The sequence below is a fragment of the Lissotriton vulgaris genome, chromosome 3_1 (assembly GCF_964263255.1).
Source record: "Lissotriton vulgaris chromosome 3_1, aLisVul1.2, whole genome shotgun sequence".
NCBI classification, from domain to species: domain Eukaryota; kingdom Metazoa; phylum Chordata; class Amphibia; order Caudata; family Salamandridae; genus Lissotriton; species Lissotriton vulgaris.
In genome coordinates, this window is record NC_141689.1 from 2068004399 (window position 1) to 2068024986 (window position 20588).

At 47.8% G+C, this 20588-nt stretch overlaps 1 protein-coding gene across 2 annotated transcripts in view; it reads right to left on the bottom strand.

Annotated features, from left to right (window-relative positions):
* Positions 1-20588, bottom strand: part of TUSC3 (tumor suppressor candidate 3) — a 1509257-nt gene that overhangs the window by 822933 nt on the left and 665736 nt on the right. For both annotated transcript variants that reach the window (XM_086963342.1, XM_086963341.1), the window contains exon 4: positions 12153-12293. In XM_086963342.1, the coding sequence (XP_086819468.1) occupies positions 12153-12293 (141 nt within the window). The remainder of the gene's footprint in view (positions 1-12152; positions 12294-20588) is intronic.

Here is a 20588-nt window from a genome sequence, read left to right on the forward strand (position 1 = left end):
GGACTAACGGGGCCCTGTTGCTCCTCCAGGGTCCAATGCGAGGAACTTCCTTGGGATATTTGGCCTTTGCACTCTTGTGGTGCTTGTGCAGAGGGGGTACCCCTATGTACCTTACAGCCATTGGATCGCCCTGTAACTCCGCCACAGCACTGGGTGTGGCCACCATCACCCCAGGGCCCCCCACCACGATAGGCCTAGTTACATATACCCTGCTGATTCCAAGGCTTCCCCCAGATCAAGCAAGAACAGGTCCATTCCCACTCTTGACAGGTGTATCCCATCTTCCTCAAAACACCCTGTGGACTAGGCATGCAGTAAACCATGCCGGATTAAGCCAAACTCCCTTTGTTCGGTGAATTTTTGCATGGCGCTGTTAACTCTCCTGCGCGAGGTCTCCATGGCTTTCCCCAATTGCCCTCCTACCCAAGAAAGTCAAGTCATTGCCTCCCAGGTGTATGGCCAAAATTGTTGGGAGGGGAGACACCCCCCCTAGTCTGTGTCGCAGCCTCTACAGCCAGCTGTTCCAGCGCATGCCTGGGACCCCCACTTACAAGAAGCCTGAAAGGCCCTCCCCCTAGAACATTGGTCCTGGCAACTTGAAGAAAGGCTAGGTTGCAAACCCCCCTTTGTTGAGCACTACACACCATTCTATACAACTAATCCAAAATTCTGGCCCGTACTGGGATTGAACCCACGACTTTGTCATTATAAGTTCCATGCTCCAACCAACTGAGCTAACTGGCCAAGGCTTGTACATATTTGCCTAATAACACTGCACCACAACAAACCTCAGGTGCCTCACAGGGTTGCCTGTGGTTTATTCACCATTCACCTGTACAAAAAACACTTTACCTTTCATCCGGCCACTCCCCTGGGTGGCTGTTGATGGATGTACCTTTTAACACATTGGGACACAGAGGTCCACGTAGCCTATCACGATTGACGAGACAATCGCTGGGGCCCATCTTTCTAAATATAAGCTCACAGTAGGAGGGAAAAAACGCACCTCTTCAGCCGGTACGAGAGAATAGTGCTGGCAGAGGTCACAAAGAATAAAGTGTCCAACATTGGTGCGGTGACAAGGTGTCCAGCCCTGATGAATCTGCCAAAACCTTAGTGGCAGAGAAACATGTTGGCAGTAGGTAATGGTATGCAGAGCTAGCTACCAGCCTTTTTAGTTCAACATATCACGCCTGATAAAAGAATAAAAGTTGCGTGCTTGGTGTGTCTGTTGATTTTGATCACTGTTTGTCACCTAAGGAGTAAACATCCATTACTCTTTTGCACTTCGCACATCTGTTCTTTTCTTTTGGACACTTATATTTTTCTTTTTCTGAACGAAATGACCACCTATGATGATAAAAAGGGTGTAACCTGGTGAGTACCTGCCAGTGGCCCCGAGGGTGGTGCGCCCGTGAGGTGTCATTTTGTTCTTCACACATTTGTTCACGTCTGATTGAGGATGTGTTGTGAAAACTGTGAAATCACTCTATGTTCGTGTTGACTGTCCTTTTGAAAGCTCACAAGGAATCTCTCTGGTTTTTAGAATAGGACGCAATAGGATATTACACCTGAATAGTAAACTGATAAATTCTGGTGACACAATAGTAGATATTGATATATAGCCACTACATTGTTGAAAATAAGTACCTATTTTGAGCGTCTAGGGACAGCGTGTTTTGGAATTTAATTCTGCTCATCCCACCTGCATGATGCGCTCCACTGACAAGCCTGCCCAGAACGCTGGGCTTGCTGCCCCTTCAAAAGAGTGCCTTGCAAACCTGACATTTAATCATGCCTTAAGGGGCGACCAGACACACTGGACCATACATCTATCTCCCAGCTAGATGTAACAGAATACCCTTCAGCCAAACCTGGTCGGAATGTGCTCTTCTCCCTACCCCTTCTAAGGGAGCACCACACCCGCCCATCTTTCTAGGCCAAACCTGGGACATTAGTGCCCTTGTTGGCTGACCGCTCCCGAGGATATTTTGCTTAACTGAAGCAACCTGTATCATGCCACTGTGGATCGGAGGACATGGAGTAAACCTAAGGTCAGTGTACCTGTACCCTCTTAACTATAAAAGCAAAATATGCTCTAATAGTAGTCAGTATTTGTGATCCTAACCCTCTATTTCAACTCTATTAGGGTACCAGCACCCTTTTGGGAATGGCAAAATCACGCCCTTAGCTGACAGGATAGAGCCTACTCGAACTCGGTCTAAAAGACCCGACCGACACCTCCAACACTGACAAGAGGAGGCCTGATAACCTGCCCCACTCTGTGGAAACAACAGCCTGTGCAATTTTCAGGAAAGCTGCCACCCAGAAAACCTTCCCCGGCACCCAGGGATCATGCAGGTGCTCCCTGAAACTAACCATGTTCACATGTGGATGAGTCAAAGAACCTATACCTCAAGGCATGCTTGCAACCTTTCCCCTTCATCAACCCAGTCAAAGAGAATGACTGCAGGGAGCATGCCGAGCAAGTCACCCCCATTAGCTGGCCCAGGTCCCCACCCTCACATGATTAGCCCATGGCCAGCCTCCTGCTGCCACATACCAGAACGCAGGCCTACGTGTGGGGAAGCTACTGGAGTGGGGGGGTGAACAATCAAGCGGTTTGCCTGCCCTTTCTAAATATGTGAATGCTCAATGTCGAATAACTTGTAGCCTTTGCTATGTGTGCTACAGCCCTACCTGTGCCAGTGGCATAGTCCAAAGAACCAGGTGATTGAAACTGTGGGCATGTTAGAGCTGAAGAGGGAGGTGGCAGGCTGAGGGAAACCCACGGGTGACATGGGGGTGGGACCGTGACGTCAAAACCCTGACCCCACAGTGGACACTGAGGTCGCTGAGCAAGCAGAAACCAGGCATAAAAGGTTCTGCCCTGCTGCCGGTAAAACCTGTGTTGGTTAATAGTTCAGCGCAAGAGTCTTAATTTCCTGCATTATGTACCCTATAAGCCCGCCAGGCTTATTTACTGTAGTTCACTCCCAGGTACCCCCTACCTGCTGACCAACTGGGACCCTAGGTGTCTAAACCAGCAACAGCCCTAGTTCACTTTGTTGTCCCTGGAAATGTAGCCCGTATGGAACGAATGTTGTGTCATAGTCCAGTACCCTTGGCGAATAGTCTTTTGTGCCTCACCAATTGGTCAGTGAGAATTGTGACAGATGCTGGGTCCCCTGCTGGAGTCCCCACCCACACCATAGCCCACACACAAATACCTAGGTTCTACGCAAGGTGCCCTTAGTTTGTTCCGAATCCACACTGCCCATGTATTAGCATCTGGTGCTACGCCAGATTGCACTTAGATTGATAGAAAGTCGTACTGCTCATATATTAGCCCATGGTGCTCCCAGCGCACATCAGCCCAATAGACTAAGCCCTAATTAACCCCCTTGTACTTGCTTCTTTCCCAGCTTTGGGGGTTCAAACTGCTAATCGTACACTGCCCCAGCAGTGGAAGCTTACCTGCTATTTCTAATTAGAGGCCTGAGTGTACTAAAATGGCAGATACAGGTTCCTGTCAACCTAAAGTCAGTATCCAGTGCAGGGTAGCCTGCAAAGCTGAGCCCACCCCATGAAGTGGTGCTGCATAGTTCACCCTCTTCTGTCATTGTCTCCATGGATATAAACCACTCCTCGCCTTACCCCTCCAGCAAGGCTAGAGGTTGGGCTATATTTTTCAGGCACAGTGAAGTTTTTGTTTTTCTAGGCCTGCCTCTAATTCCCATGCTGACTACCGCAGGCAGTGGGCCCTGCCCAAGTGTTTATCTATATATGAGGCAAAAAGGACATGTGAAAAGGCCCATCGATCTGTGACCTTCAAACTTGCTAGCAGCAGACTTAAATGACACCAAATCATCCCCCAGGAAGCTCACATTTATTGTGAAAATGGGTAGCCCTTACATTCAACAGGAGCCAACGAAAGTCAGTGATGTAACCCTAGTGATATCGGTGGATTGTCAGTTCCTGCCAGCCACTGCTAGACTGTCAATGGTCAACTTGATAAAGAAAGATGTGCCCAAAGCTTTGCACCCATGCCTGAAGCTGGCACAAAGACATGGCGGCAAACTCCCAAGGCTGTCCAGAATACTTCACACCTCTATTATTCCACTAACAAACACACTCTGCCCCAGGTTGCGTTCTTTAGCCAGATTCTCCTCTACGACGGCTATCCATCCCTATCTACCTCTCTGTTTTTTCCTTTCTCCTGCTCCGGCTCAAAGTTTGCAGAGGATTAAGTACCTTTAGTCCAACACATGGGGTCCGAATGAGCCCAGCTTGCCCTCCCCCAGTTCAAATTTAAGCACTGCACTCTGCACTTCTAGCATGCCGGCAAATACGAAAGCTGCGCAGACCGGTCGGGTCAACCATGACTGCTAAAACTGCGAACCAGTCCTGCAGGCCATCCGCCACTGTGATCCACATCCTTCGTACGCTTGGACCGGTGTGTCTAATATTTATATTGAGCAACTAACAGAACCATCACCGGTCGGCAGAGTACAATAGCTGTCTCTCTGAGAAGTGCTGAGCATAAACCAGGTAGGTATGATGTACCAGGAGGATAACGGAAAACTATCATAGGTGCACGAAACAGGGGCAGTCACTACGTCTGCATTCAAAACAGGGAACTGTTGCACCCTTTGCAGCAGTTCCCTTCCAATGCTGACTGTCACCTTAAATAAGCCCTACTGACCTGCACTTGTTCGTGGGCCGGCCCATCCTGTGAGTGTTACTCTTTCAGACCCTACGAACACATGCATCGCTGACTACAGTGCTGGCCCCAGACACCTTGTGTGCAGCGGCCGCCATATTCGCCGCTTGTACTTTGCCCCAATTTTTACCTGTAACTTTGTTATTTGTCACGGCCCATTGTCCCAACTTGCGCAACCATGTCCTTTAAAAACACAAGAAACCGTGTTGAATTAAACATTGGCATCACAGAACTCATCATGCCCGTCGACCCCCACGGCCATCGATCCCACTCGGGATATGCTGTTGGTCAGTGGTACAACACTAATCGCATATAACGTAACGCTGCGTGCTCTGCGCTACCTTTTTCATAAGCAAGGCAAATACCTCCGTTCACCTACAATCGGGGTGCTAGACAACATATGATCATCTCGTCCCTCCAACCACGCGCTACGACTCATTCAAGCAGCGGTCGGCAACAGCTACACGGTATTCTATACTTAGTGCTCTAAGTCCATCAATATAAGCACTTGGCCTTGAAAACACTCTACTCAATGCTTAGCTCCCGTGATACAACAAAAGAAGCGCCCAAAATAACAAACACTGCGGACAGCCTCGCGACAAGCTGTCCTAAACGCCAAATTATACCTTTGCTCAACTGTTGTGCGATACAATCAGGGCTTTAAGTGGGGGGGGGGTTTGAGGGGCCTCGAAAGGGGGCTCTAGGGGGCTCTATTTTCGGGCCTTAAAGGCCAAAGGTAGGGTGAGCAGACGTCCCGGTTTCTGTTTGGTTTTACTAGTGTGGGTAATATGTCTGTATAGCGAAACACTGCCAATTTCGTTTTTCACTACTGAAAGGCTATCTTGCCCATAGGATAACATGGGGAATGCTGTGTGACATTTTTACCTACAGTTGCTGTGATTGCTGAGGGAGGGACTGTCTGCTGTGTGCTGTGTCCCCCTGACTTGAAGAGGAGCTGTGCTGTGTGCTTTGCCCCTCTGAAGCCTGACTGTCTCCAAGGGCCTAAGAAGAGCTGGGAAGTCAGGGATACAAAAGTTCTCCAGCACCCACCCTTCCAGCTGCTGTGTGGGTCTCTGCGCTGTGCCTTTGTGAAGCTGCCCCCTGTGAAATCTGTCTCAGTGTGCTCATCGGCACACAGCTGGGGCGTAAGGTCGTGAGGCCTGCTCTGCCTCAAACGTGATCTGCTCCAGGATCGAGTCCCTCGCGCTCTGTGTGTGCGGATTAACTCACCGCTGAGGAACTTTGTAGCGCCTGCTTTGCCCCAGAGCGCTGTGTGCGCATTGACTCCACCGCCGCCCCTCGAGCAGTGTTGTGTGCCCGAGGCCGGGTTCGCCGCTCTGAGAAGGAGCCTTGAAAACACCCTGCCAGTATTCACCACCACCGGCCCGGGATCGTCATTTCCAAGCTGCGCTCGGATTGGTCACAGCAATGAGGATTTCCCCCAGCAACGCTCTGAGATTTGTCAGGCGGAGTTACGTTGCGTCTGGAGAGGCGCGAGGCGTCCCCTAGCAACCGGGGTTCCCTCCCGCTCGTCATTAAGGAAAAGAGCTGCCTGAACCTGAGGCCTGTGGCCTCAGGTTCAGGCAGCCTGAGGTCCCATCGGCAAAAGCGGCTTCACCAGAGATCAACGCGGACCGCATAGCCCCCTTCACATCCTAAGGTAACCGGTAACCGGAGTTTGCAAGGGGGGAAGATTATGATCACACGCGCTACCGGCGGGCCTGCCTTCTCTTTACAGGTCGCCCTGTTGCTACTTACGTGTTAGTGGTGTAACAAAACTTGAGGGGGCCCCCTGCAAAGTACCTGGAGGGGGCCCCCTCTGACCACACAGGAGCTTGGGGAGCCCCACATCGTGTGGTTGCGGGGGGCCTTTGTTACACCACTGTGGGGAGATTCATATTCAAGACTTCTGGACTTTAGCCCAAAAGCTGCCTTCGCTTTCCAGTTTATAATTCAGTTCACATCTGGTTGGCAGCCCTCGCAGTTGCTCATTGTCGCCCTCTCTATTTCTTGGGTCACCAATAGCACCTCTCCTGCCATGCCCCTTTGCAGTGCTGCTTCTTGCCTACTTTGTTTGGTGGGTCTTACAAGTGTGTTTGCAGCAGTGCGCCGGGTACTTCAGTCAGATTCCTGGCAAGCCCCCGGGACACTGTTGTACCACTCACTGCTGAAACCAGTACGGCGTGTTTCATAAGGAATCTATTCCTTGTTATTTGCCCAGTATTATCTGTACAGCAAATGCCCTCAGTCCTAGAGCCAGTCAGCTTTCCTACCCTTGTAACACCAAGACAGGGGATGCTGTCTCTTGAAACAGAGCTGTGCAAATGAGGTGGGCTCCAGTTCGCCATTGCTTATCTGCTTCCACTCCCTGGTTCTCTAAAGACAGAGGGATTCTCTTTCTCACCTGATTTCTGGGCCTGTTGGCACTTTCCATCCTGTGCATTAGTGCAGAGATTGAGGGATGTCACGGGCTTTCAGTGGATTCATGAGTCCGAAACTTGACAGCAGTTCATGTTAGAATTATTCCCATCACCTTGTTGGTTGTTGCGGCTGACTCCGTAAATGCAACGGCTACGCCCAGTTGTGGGTACCACGCTCAATTGTCATAGGAACCAAGTTATACCTCTCTGATGAGACCTAAGTATGTTCTGCTGACCCCATCTCTAGTTACACATTAGTTGCCCCAACTAATCCATTGTAGTGTAATAAGAAGGTGTTTTACAGTTGTGATATATGGGAAAATGCTACTTTGGGTGATTCTGTGACTGGATGCGACTTCATGATTTTCTTAAGCACACAGTGCTAGTTATCTTGATTTTGATCACACCCCTACTCGGATAGGCCACACCCCTTTAATAAATTTGCCACGCCCCTTTTAGAGCACCCCCAGTTTTTTTCCCACTTAAACCCCTGGATACAATACCAATTATCATCGCACCCCAAGGCCCCTCAGGGATCGGACCCACGACCTTGTGAACCTTGGTTCCTAAACTCTATATGATTGGGCTATGTCGCAAATGAGACAATAATTCATCATAGGGGCACATTTAACTACTTGCCTCCCTAACCGCTCATCTATAGCATCACAATAGCCGTTAGCACATGAGAACAATTCAGCCTATGGGCACCAGCGAATAACCTGCCTGCCTAACAAATCATATAAAGCGTCACAATAGCCCGGGCAACAAGCACGCAGCTCTAATTGTTGCCTGCCCAACGTTGACTGCGGACACCACTCGAAAAAGTGCAGCGGGACCCTGCTGGCACACCCCATAGTTTCTCCCGATGGTGCTGGGCACGAAGGGGCCAGAGCCATGGCCGGCAGTCCCAAAAGGGGGGGACCCGGAGGCCAACTGTAAGTGCCCCAGCAGGCCCCGGACACCCCATCTAAAGCCCACCTGTGTGTAACACAGACCGGTTGTGCAAGTTTCCCCCTTCGGGCCGGTACATGCGCAGGCTCTACATTGAGAAATATCACAGCCCGCGTGCCTTCATGGTACACTAATCCGGTTGTAACCACCTCTGCCCCGGAAACTGGCACTAAAGCTCCGACACAACAAATGGTCACACCCAGGCCCAACTCACGGTGCGAGGCCCTTGCAGAGGAGCTCCTAGAAGCACCCGTTGCCCCCGGGGCGACTGACCGCATCAACAATGCCGACGAGGGGCACGCTGCCCTGGCCCCATGCTCGCTACCAACAAGGAGAAGCAGGCTCACTCCCCGGGACCAATGAGACCCGATTCCAATCCCTTTGCTTTGGAGCACCGCTGATGGGCAACAGCGGGCCTCTAAGCTTTCGCCGCTCGCAGGTCCCTGGTATATACCATACCGCATGTCGGCCGCAAGCCCTCGACCCATTGGGCCCCGCTAAGAAATCGCTCACCCATCTGCTAACTGGCTGCCCGGTTGACATGATGCACAGCACACTGGTATGGCAGATATAATTTTCGGGGCGAGGGAGTAGCTGGGGGAATAACCATAATACCCATTTGAACACAGCCTTAATGCGTCTCGTGAAAATGACTCATTCTTTCCCTGAGTCGTGCCCGACTGGTCCCTTAGGACACAATTGGAACTCATGAGCCGCAACTGCCCGACAAAAAGTGTGCCCTGCCCAGGCCGCTGCAGGCGAAAGAGGCGACCTGCACAGCTGTACATTCACAACAGTGACCGCGTCAGACACGCAATCCGTAGAGCCCACCAGCCACTCAGACCGAACACCACTGGTCCCTCCACCAGACGAAACCACGAGAATGCGGTGCCTCTGAAGGCCGTACAACACAAATTGCAGCAACCCCCCTCAAAGAAAAGCCCCCAAGAGACCAGAACTCAGGACCCTGGGGCTACCAAACTGACGCTCTGCCCACTGTGACAAGCAGGCTGTATCGCATTGGCTGTCCCCCACTGCGAAGGGGCTCAGACTCACCGCTAACCCGACAAGAAGGCCACAAGAAGGCCACCGCTCGTGAAACAGCGGGATGAAAACAGCCAGACGCCTACGCAAGACCCAAACGGCGTCAGGGCAGAGGGAAAAGAGGGCGCCCAGTGGGCGGGAGAGGTATATGTACCTTGCCCCCGACCGACTCCTGCCCTGAAGTGACGCGGGCATGCAGACCCTGAGGGGGTCGCAAACACTGGGCTGCTGCCTCGTGTGCCATCATGTGGCACTAAGGGGGGCCGCCCTCTTAGGATGGCCCCATTCGTTGACCCGGGGAAGCCCAGAAATGATAGTTTGATTGTTTGTTAATGCCCTTCCCACGTCTTCAATTGTTCGCTAATAGTATATCAGAGTTCAACCCGCTCTGTGTGCGATGATCAACTGATGAAGTTGCGGAGACTGATGAAGTTGCGGAGGTGAGTATGGTGGAGTGGGGTAGCGGTCACCCCAGAGATCGACCTACAGGCCGGGGAGGCAGTTTCCAATGGCTCATTCTGGCGACAGGGTGAGCAGGTTCAGGGTATGTGTCAGGCCACGCGTCTCCCTGAAACAACAAAGGGGGAATGAGCAGGCCTGAGACATCGAGGAATAATTTGGCTCTGGCTGTTCAAGCAGGGGTGTCTACGCACCAAGATGTAAGTGGCACTAACTTGCAGTTGCAGTGGTCGCTAGGCTCCTCGCTGATATTGAGCCCATTATACCCCAGGCAAGGGGGCACGAGGAGTCCTGCCGGGAGTCCATGATAATAACTAAGGGTGGGCGTAGTTCGCGAAGTAGCGCTACGCGAAGGTACGCGAAGCTACGCGAAGTGCACTTCGCACTACGCGAACTTCACGTAGTACTACGCGAGCTACGCAGTAGCATGTTCGCACTGTGCAAGATGTGTTTTCAATGATTGTACAGTGCGGACAAGCATCCGGCACTGTGCAATCATTGAAAACGGCATCTTGCACAGTGCGAGCTGTAGTTTTCTGCTGCTCGAGTAGATTATTACTCGAGCTGCAGCTTTCTCAACGCGAACTGGTAGTTTCTCATTGAGAGCAGTCGCGAGCATGCGCAACCACTCACAATGAGAAACCTTACCTCCCCGCGTTGAGAATCTCGCCGGGATGTCATTTTGCTTGCTCGCGGTCACGAACATGACGTTCAGGACCGCGAACAAGCAAAAAATGAGAGCTGCACGACGCGTGTTCGCACTGTGCTACGTGCAGTTAGCGTAGTGCGAAGTTGCGCAAACTTCGCAAACTCCGCGAGCGTAGTGCTTCGCCCAGGGTTAATAATAACATGACTGACCGATGATAAGGGGATCCCTCACAGTCCGATATTTCTCAATCCAGCAGGAGAGTAGGCACTCAGAATGAGCGGGGGAGGCACAACAGGCAGTGGATGAGGCCCTGTGATGAACCTTTCTTCATAACATTAAATAAATGTGGTAGACGAAGCAGGAAACGTAAATTAAGTAGGTTTATTCTTCTTGAGATAACGGCAATATCACTGGAGCACAGCTGTTCTGCAGAGTGTCCAACTGTTGAATGCCGGATTCAGTAGTCCCTAGGCAAGAAAATAGAAGAGGTACAACCATATACATATCATATAATGAGGAACACATTACAGGCCCTCGGGGTGGGGCGCAGCCTGGACACCTGAAGGCTTAAAGCATCTGTAGCAGTTTCCATTCTTGTTTGTGCATGGCGCGGTGTAGATTGTAATGCCCAATTCACCCCTATGGGCTGTAGCATTAATGGATTGTGGCCAAGAACAGTGCCACGTGTACCCAGTATGTGCCCTGGGGCCTGGTATTCCCCCGCCCGAGACACAGTAAAGTCTCCTGGGCTGAGCGCAGCGCCCAGGCACCACAAGCAACTCGTGCCTCTGCAAGACCTCCGACTCTCCAACCTCCCTGATGCAGCGGTCTCTCATCTGATGGCTGTCAATTGGGCTAAAACAGCAGCTGCCAGCCTCTGCGTCAGCTCAGAAGGGCAGGGCACATGCACAGGCATTCCCCGGTGCAGCAAGACTCATGGCCCTCATCCGTTAGCCAGCTCCCTCGGTCACAGTCAACTGACGAGGCCAGTCGCTGCTCCTCCAAGCATCCAGGTTTCTGCGTCTAGTGGGGGCATGGAGGGCCCGAATAGCAGAATCCCTGAGGAGGCCAACAGCGTCGGCGCAGGGGCGGCTCTAGACTCATGGTGGCCCTGGGCAGGGAGCGTAGGTAGGGGGCCCCGGAAGAGGGGGTCCGGGCGGGGCAGAGCGTGGAGGCCAGTGAAGAGGGGGGGGGGGCAGGGTGTTTGGAAGTGGAACAGAACCAGAGGCCACCAAATCCCTGCCAGGGACCGCCACACAAATATGTATTCTTCTTTAGAGGATTATTATATTAAGGATATATATTGGCGTGGTGGACCCTGGGATTTGGTGGCCCTGTGCAGGCGCACAGCTTGCACATGCCTATGGCCGCCCCTGGTCGACGTGCCATCAGATCTGCTCTAGTCTTTGACCCTCAGCAGGAGCGGCAGCAGTCCCAGTACCTTCTTGTAGTAGAGCTATGGTACATTTAACTTCCCGTGCCGGTAAAGATAACTAGTACCAGGTGCAGTTGGCGAGGGAGAACAAAAGTATTGCACAGGAATCATCCGATCCACACGGATGTGAGGAGAGATGCCGAATCATCCTCTCCAGCCGGCAGAGACCCCACAGAGTACGGCCATCTTGCGGTCGGGTTCTCTAGCGTCCCCTAACCTTATCTGAGTTCATGACATCTCAAATGAGAATGAACTCATGCGGCGCTGAAGACATTTAGGAGCCTATGGTTTGTTTCCGAAATTCCCGGTTGCCCCTTTGTTGTTGAAACATATAGCCATCACACAGAGAAATATCTTTGGTCTGTCTTCCTGCCAGTTGGATCTCTTTAAGATAGTTATCCTAATTTTTTCTTAAATATAATGAAAGGAAACTTTAACCACGACTCGCATGAAGCACAGACTTTGACTTACATGGACATCTGTTCGGTCTGCAATCCACTTCGCAAGCTGCTCTGCTGCAAAGCCAATTCTTTGGAGGTCAAATGTATCCGCTCTTTTAGGCTTTCCTTTTGCTGGAAAATGCATGAATGTTGGCGCAGAGTTCATATTGAGCTGCAAAAAAATGAGTACGCGTAATTACATAATATGTTTTCACAAGTAGTACTCCATTATAGTTTAGCAATCATCTACTCAGACTGAATCAAGCATCTGGTGGGATCACCTCTACAGATGTTGAGGGAAATTGTATTCCTCTAAGGCAGTACAGATGTTTGAGAATGTTTAGGAAAGAGGTGGCATCCGGGCTGTTACTTTTCCTACCTGTACCTCTAGCAGTCGACTTATTTCATGAGGAAGAAAAAATACAAACATCCATCACTGAGGCATGGAAGTTCCTGATGTTTTCACCCACATATATCCATATACTTTTTAAAGGTAAGATATATGGTTCAAAAGCAATTAATGCTTATCCATACGAATATCAGAAACTCTCCTAAAAAACAACAGTTAATTCCTTAGGTGCTAATGAAAACAAACCACCCCTCCCCACGCAGAAGATGCTGAGCCCTTTCTTTGATGTTTGGGGCATTTCGTGCTTAAGCCTTCAGAATGTTTTTTCCCCACAAAGGTATTCAAGGCAATTTTTTGTATTTTGTCCTCCTCATGTTGGGAACTCTTATAATAACCAGGAATTGTTGATTTCGATCGAGTGAGCTGAGAAAATGGGAAATATTTAGCAATTTCTTTTTTTTAAATGAGGGGAAGGTGCACGCAAGAAAATGTATGTATTTTTCTAAATTTGGTATTGTAAGGAAGTGGGTTATTAATTGGGAAGCACGCGGTCCTTCATGAGTAGCAAGCACCATAACATCCTTTTGTGGGAAACAAATACCCCTCAATAGCATTTGACTCTCTCGGGTAGTAAGGCAGAGTAGTCCAAGGCCTACTCAGGGGATGTAATGTAGGTGAGAGATAAAGTCCTCAAGCAAGCAACAAGCAACACATAATAACTCATTGTCCAGTCAGGGATTATTCCTTTAAAATTGAAAAGTTCTTCATGATTACACATTAAGTTAAAAATATATACAAGTTAGCAGGTCGAAAAAACTGGGGTGACACCTTTGAAATGTTGGACTCCCACAAGCCCCTAACACCAAAAAATAATATCCTCCCCCACATGCACTGAACACAATATAATGGAGTACAGTTCAGACCAAATAACTCTGTCAGCGTGTTATCAGAAATCAATGAAAGAAGAAACATATAATGAAAAACCCAGTGCATCAATAATAAATTCAGCGTCAAAATGGCATCACCTTTTAACGGTATCCAAGGTAACATATATTAAACCAATGCTAACAACGTAATTCTTAATAACGCATTAAGTATTCACTACTGTACATCTTGAGTCTGTCTCGTACTTTTAAATTTACTGCCAAGCAGCCTCAGGAGACAACAGGATCTCCATCACTCGAGAGCCTTTGGACTGAAAGTCCCAGCTTCATAAGAGCTTGGAATACACAGATACTCTCCCAGGTCCACAAATTACGCCCCCCGGAGACTTACGGTGACTTTCCTAAAACTTAGCAATATCCAACATGGCTCATTTAGTTCCCCCGCCGGAGGCACGGCAAGAGAAATATACACATTTTTCCAGCCAATCCTTTGGCCAATTGGTGGGGGGGGGAGTCTTAGCTCAGCTGGTCAGCCCATGGCACTGCATTTGATGCACTACAGGCCATGTTCCTTATCTTTTTTTTCTTTTTTTTTTTCGGGCAGTGCTCTTTTTTCAATGAGGGTATCTGGCCGCAAGAAGTCAGTCATAAAACGTTTGTTTGGGGCTGCTAGGGAGCCACAGAGCAATGGCAGTGATGGCTGTTCCACACACCCAGCCTGCTTTTGTAAAGCTGGCACAGGAGCCTACTTCACTCATTTCTCCCAAACCCACTCACAGTGATTACTCTGCTGATTGTTTCCCACTTCCCCCAGACTCTGGAATAGGCAGGGCTCGAGTCGGGGTACCACGCGGGTGGACGGCATCCCCCCACTTATTTTATTGGGTTTTTACCGGGTGGACGCCGTCCCACCTGTTCAAAAGATGGAGCCGGAACTCGAGTCTGCACCCTTGCACGAATGATAGCCTTTCAAATGCAACAGAGGCTCAGATTAATCTCCCCTTTCACCTCGCGCCCTCCCCTTGCCAGCCATTCTCAGAGCATAGCTGAGGCGCGAAGGCTTCAAGGAGCTGTGCTGTCAACACACCGAGCATGTCCTTCCAGGGACCCTGACAGATGCCAGTAGTGACTACGGCCCGAGTCTGTAATAACCTTGTAATCCGAGGAACGTGTTCTGTGTTTAGTGTGTTCTTGTGTTTTGAGTGACTGCCACTTATTGCAGTATTATACCTCTACTTGTATCTTGTATGTATTCACGCATTTCAGACGGAGACGGGCACATTTTGTGACGTCACTTCCTGTCGTGACGGCACTTACGGTGACACCACCTAACTTGGAGCGTCCCCCCACTTCTTTTTTTAGGACTTGTGCCCTAGGAATAGGGAACTGATAGCAATATCAAGAGAGGCTTTGGCCCTCCCTGGGAGCTGCTGTGGCTTGAACTTGATTGTCTTAGTGATAATAATAACTAAGCGATTTGTAGAGCCTCTTGTAATTTCTGACGAAGTATCCCAGGGCTATGGTTTCGCTCCCAAATACAGGTCCAAACAGCGTGCTGAAAGACAGCCCTATTCAGATCGCTTTAAATAACCAGGTTTTGAAGTTTCTAGGAAATGATGTTCAGTTTTTTCCTGCCTGAGAGAGGAGGGAAGGGAAATCCACATCTTGGGTTTTAGGCAGCTGAAGGAACATCCTCCGATGCGTGCTCTTTTTACGGCAAGAATATAAGCCAGGAAAGCCCCTGCTGATCTTTAATGTCTTCTAGGAGTGTAGGGCTTAACAAAAAAATGTAGATAATGGGGACCTTTATTGTTAAAGATTCTATAGCAATAACACATGGCTTTGAAAAAAAGGCTTTGCTTCAAAGGTAGCCAGTGAAATTTAGTACGTGCAGGTCCATGCACGACCACCTCAGATGATTTAACAAAAGACACGCTGCTGGGTTCTGTACACGCTAGAGTCTCACCACTCAAGACTGTGAGACTCCCAGATACCGGGCATTACAGTAGGACAGTCTGGATGTGACCAGAGTCTGGACTACTGTCTTTCTATGTGGAGTGGTGTGGCTCACTGGTTAGAGGCGGCAGACCCGAGAGCAGAGAATGGCCCGGGACCAGGGTGCGATTCCCGATGCGGCAGGGTCTTGGACCAGGATCAGCGGACTCGATAATTCTCGCATCGGTGCCTACTCCAATCAGAGATCACACTCGGCAACTCTGGGCATTAGCTTGCCTCATCTCCACAACGGCCCCCACATACGCCGGGGATGCCTGATTTCACTTTGGAGATACCCAGTAGGGACCATCTCACAGTGAAAGGCAAGTTCTGCAAGGGCCCTTCTTTGAAAGTGCTTGTACCAAATATTTTCGTTTTTCTGCTTGCATTTGTTTCTTTAATTATGTGTATGTAAAAAAATGTTTGTAAAAAATTTTGTAAATATTTTTATATTACTGCAACAATTAATATTGTATTTCACTGTGTTTTGTATATGACACTTGAATATTTAAAATTGTAAATGTCAGAACAGGAGACTCTCACTTATAGCGATGAATACATTGCTAAAATAGCGAGCGGACCATCCCTACTGGGACCTCAGAATACCACAAGCACACATAGCATACAACAGACTACAATTCGCAACAATCTAGAAAGGCTGCGGAAGAAACTAATTAGAACAGAGTTACACGCAAAATTTCTTACAGACTGCTTGAATAATAATATCATTCCGGTGGGGTTACAGGTACGGAATATTCCGGCAATATTTACGGAAGACGAGGACTTCAAATTGGGTTTTAGTTTTGTATCCAACAAATGCTCGCGCAGTTGGATGGTGCTGGGAATTGAAACTGCGCAAAAGCACATTGATAAACTTAAACAAGAAATAACAGATTTGGAAAAACAAGTCAGGGAAGATCAAACCGTTACTGACGCTGAGGAGTTCCTAAAGAAATTAGAGTTACAGATAGCTGATTTCTTAAAAAATAACATTCTAAGAAAAACAGAGAAATTACAAAAAGATCTAAAGTACTATTCAAAAGAACGTACCTATCCCTACCTCAAGAAAGAGTTCTTTCAACAAGGTCAGACTCATTGGGCTCCTAAACAAATAACATTTTCTGATACAGCCTCGTCAAATTCAGACGACAGCACTAACCGAGCAGGGGGCTCCAACCAAGGTTACAATAGAGGACAAGGTCGAGGCCGTTTTTTAGGGAGGGGCCAGACACCACCACGAGGACGAGCACAGGGAGGACGCAGGGGTCAGTACAGGAATCAATACACCCCGGGGTTCCGGCAAACCCGGAACAATTATTACGAGTGGTGAGAGAGATGGATACAATAGCAGATGAGGTTGAGAATCCTATGCTGGAGGTGGTACCTATCTTTAATCTCTCTAGTCATGAACTTACGAGACAAGAATTAGATCTTTTGAGCCATGGTTTGTCATATGTGCCCACCAATAGGAATGACCACTTTACAACACAGATGGAAATACACAGGTTTTTCCGTACACTACGCTTGAAACATTTTTTCAGCAAATCTCTGACTATTAATGATTCCATGAATGTGACGGGTCTACGGTGTCCTTCAACGTTTTACCCCTCGAACAACCTTATGCCTAAAGAGTTACTAACGTTTGAAAACACAGTTCTGGTTGAGCTGGACCAACTCTTTAACAATAAGAGAAGGTTTGTAAAGTATAACTTCAGTAGGGAACAACATGAGACGCTACAGGCATTGTCTAAACGTGAGGATATCTATATTAAACCCGCTGACAAAGGGGGCAGTATAATAGTACAAGATAAGGCTGATTATGAGAGGGAGGCTTTACGCCAACTAAATAATGACCTACATTACACCAGACTGAGAGGAGACCCTACAGAAATGATAAGGAAGGAAATACTTGCTACTAGCAAAGAGGGCCTGGAAGGAATGTGGCTAAGCCAGAAAGAATTTGAATACCTAAACAAGAATGAGTTTACTATTCCGGCATTCTACATACTCCCCAAAATACATAAGAACTCTACACACCCTCCAGGAAGACCCATTGTGGCAGGGTGTGGGTCAATTTTGCAACCTTTGGCGGAGTATGTAGAACATTTTATAAAGCCCTTTGTGCCACTGACCAAATCTTACACTAAAGATAGTATCAGCGTGATTAATGCCCTGGAAGGTATGCCATTTGATCCGGACAAGAATATCCTAGTTACCATGGATATTGAGAGTCTATACTCTAATATCCCCCAGAATGAGGCTTTAAAAGTTCTTGAGAAAGTGTTAGAAACCCAGACACGTCCCACACAGGTACCGGTGGAATTTGTCATTAAATGTGCCAAAATAGCCCTAGAGCGTAATTATTTCTTATTTAAGGAAGACTTCTTTGGCCAACGGAAAGGAGTGGCGATGGGGGCTATTTTTGCCCCGGACATAGCGAACCTATATGTGGCAGATTTTGAGGATAAAATTATCCACAATAATAATCCCTTTGCAACCTATATCAAACGGTATCTGAGGTATATTGACGATGTGTGTTTGATTTGGGAAGGCTCTGAGGATCACCTATTATCATTCCATGCTTGGCTCAATGAACAAAATAGCAACTTACAATTTACTATTGAGTATAGCAATGAGCGGATAAATTTTCTTGATTTACAATTAATCAATGACAACGGTAGTCTAGTGGTTAATCTGTACACAAAGCCCACATCTCGCAACACGCTTTTAAAATACTCTAGTCATCACCCCAGGAATTTAAGGGATAATCTCCCCTTTGGCCAATTTTTAAGAATTAAACGAAATTGTACACGCAAAGAGGATTATTTCAGGGAGTCTAAAATCCTCCAATTGAAATTAAGTGCCAGAGAATATCCACACAGAATGGTGAAACGGGCCCTTAAGCGGGCTTGGTATTATGACCGTGGAGCATTATTGACTGAAAATAGAACCAAAGAGAATGCTGAAAACATAATAGCCTGTGTTACTACCTTTGGGACAGAGTCTAGCCAGATCAAAAGAATTATATCCAAGAACTGGCATCTAATACAGAAAGTGGAACCACAATTGAGTTTTCCCCGCTTTGCTTTTAAGAGAGGCAGGAATTTACGGGATCACTTGGTTAAAACATACAGGGAACCGTGTGTGAACACTATCCAGAACCAATGGGGTTTGGCCCCCATTGTGGGACATTACCCATGTGGACAATGTGCTGTCTGTGATACCACGGCCAGGATAAAATCCTGTACTCTAAATGGCAAACAAGTAATGCTGCAACATCATTCAAATTGTATGACAAGGAATGTCATTTACTGTATAGAATGCCCGTGTAGCCTGATGTATATTGGTAAGACCACACAGGAGATCAGGAAGAGAATATCACAACACCAATCGAGAATTAGGTGTAAGGTGTTAACGGCACCATTAGTAGAACATTACATTGAGAAGTCACATGGTCCCAAAGACATGAAGTGGTTTGTACTGGAAGTGGTAAAAGGTTCAAAAAGAAGGACCAATGTGGATCGTCTGTTGACATTAAAAGAGAACAAATGGATATGGATGAGTAGAACAGTGGAGTATGGACTGAATCAGTTTGTGGAATGGCACAATCTTGCAACTATCTGAGCTTCAGTTGTATAGCTCAAGTACGTGATATAACACATTTCAGTGTTTTGTACAAGAGTGTGCAACAGTGGTCCTTTTAGGTGAGGAATACTTGCCTATTAGCTTGTGATCAGTATGTTTATGAAATATAGCTGAGAGAACTCCCTATATGTTTTTAATAATTGCTGTTTTAGTTTTGGTGTGGTGATGGAATACTACATACATGTAAAAACGTAGGATACAGTAGGTCATATTTGCCCCTTCCAAGATGGCCACTGCAGTTTCGAGCATTTTTTGAGCGTATGCGCATGCGTGCACTTCACGGAAAGAATGTCTTCCTGGTTTGCGAGTTTAGGAGCAGACGCGGAGTGAAAGTGACGAGGATGGGTCCCGTCCATGGCGGTGCATACGAGTGAGTACAAACGCTATCTTCTAGCTGCCTTTCGGCTAACTGAAGATGCTCAGAGTAAAGGAGACAGAAGTATGATGGTAGCCCTCCTTGCTTGTGTCTTTTAGGTAATATCTCTTGCACACGGAGTCGAATTTAGGACTCGCGTTTACACGCACGCTCTTAGATTTAATCAAGGTAAGCTGGGAGTCGAGGTGGATGCCATATAAGTGGAATGGATGTGGCATATGGCCTTATTGATTGGTTGTTTCATGTCCTTATTGCACCGGTTTTAGGGCGAAAGTTGGATTAATTTACAAGAGTGGTTAACCACAGTGGAACTTAAGTACTTCAGAGAGAATATTCTTGAGAGGATATACGTTTTCAGTGAGTATTAAGCCAGGTAGTGGTTTGTCACACCGGGTGAGGTGATGGTTTAATGTTAGCAGACGATTAAGCATATTGGACATTGGAATGTGGATATAATGAGACTGATTGTATATATTGTATATATTTCTTTGTAGATGTTTTGTGCAACAGTAGTCCTGATGATGGTCTTGGTGTGATTTATACAGTAGAGACCGAAACGTCGACGCCCAGGCACCGTTTTGGGTTAAGAATCACCAACAACAGGATTGATAAAAAAAGAAAGTGATGGACTGAGCTGACTGTACTTTCAGTAGCATTCTATATGTATATATTGTTTGTACATATTATACCAACGGTGTAACACACTACGGGAAATTCACTGAATGTAGTAGTGTCTTTGTGTTGCCTTACTTGTGAAGTACCTAAATGAATACATTGGTTTCAGATATGATATAAAACTTCTGAATTGAAATACCACGTTTTCTGATGTTTCTTGGAGTCATGGTACATAGATATGACATGTTAAAAAGATTTAATAAGACAAAATAATACCTCAAGGCACAATTTTTCTATGTATATCATCTCCACAACGGCCCCTCACAAACGCCGGGGATGCCTGGTTTCACCTTGGAGACTCCCAGGAGGGACTATCTCACAGGGAAAGCCAGGACGGGTTCCCCAGCGGTCTATAGCGCTACGAGGCCTGCGGTGCGGGTAGAAGTGCGCTTTACAAGACACACACAATTACAATTTTTAGAGGTTTCCGGTAGAAGTCCGAAGATGTTCATAAAGTGTTTAAGATCCCAAAACACTTTCCCACTAGAATCGTGATCTGGTTGTCACACGAGAGCCTCACATCGAAGCAGATGCAGAGGTTCT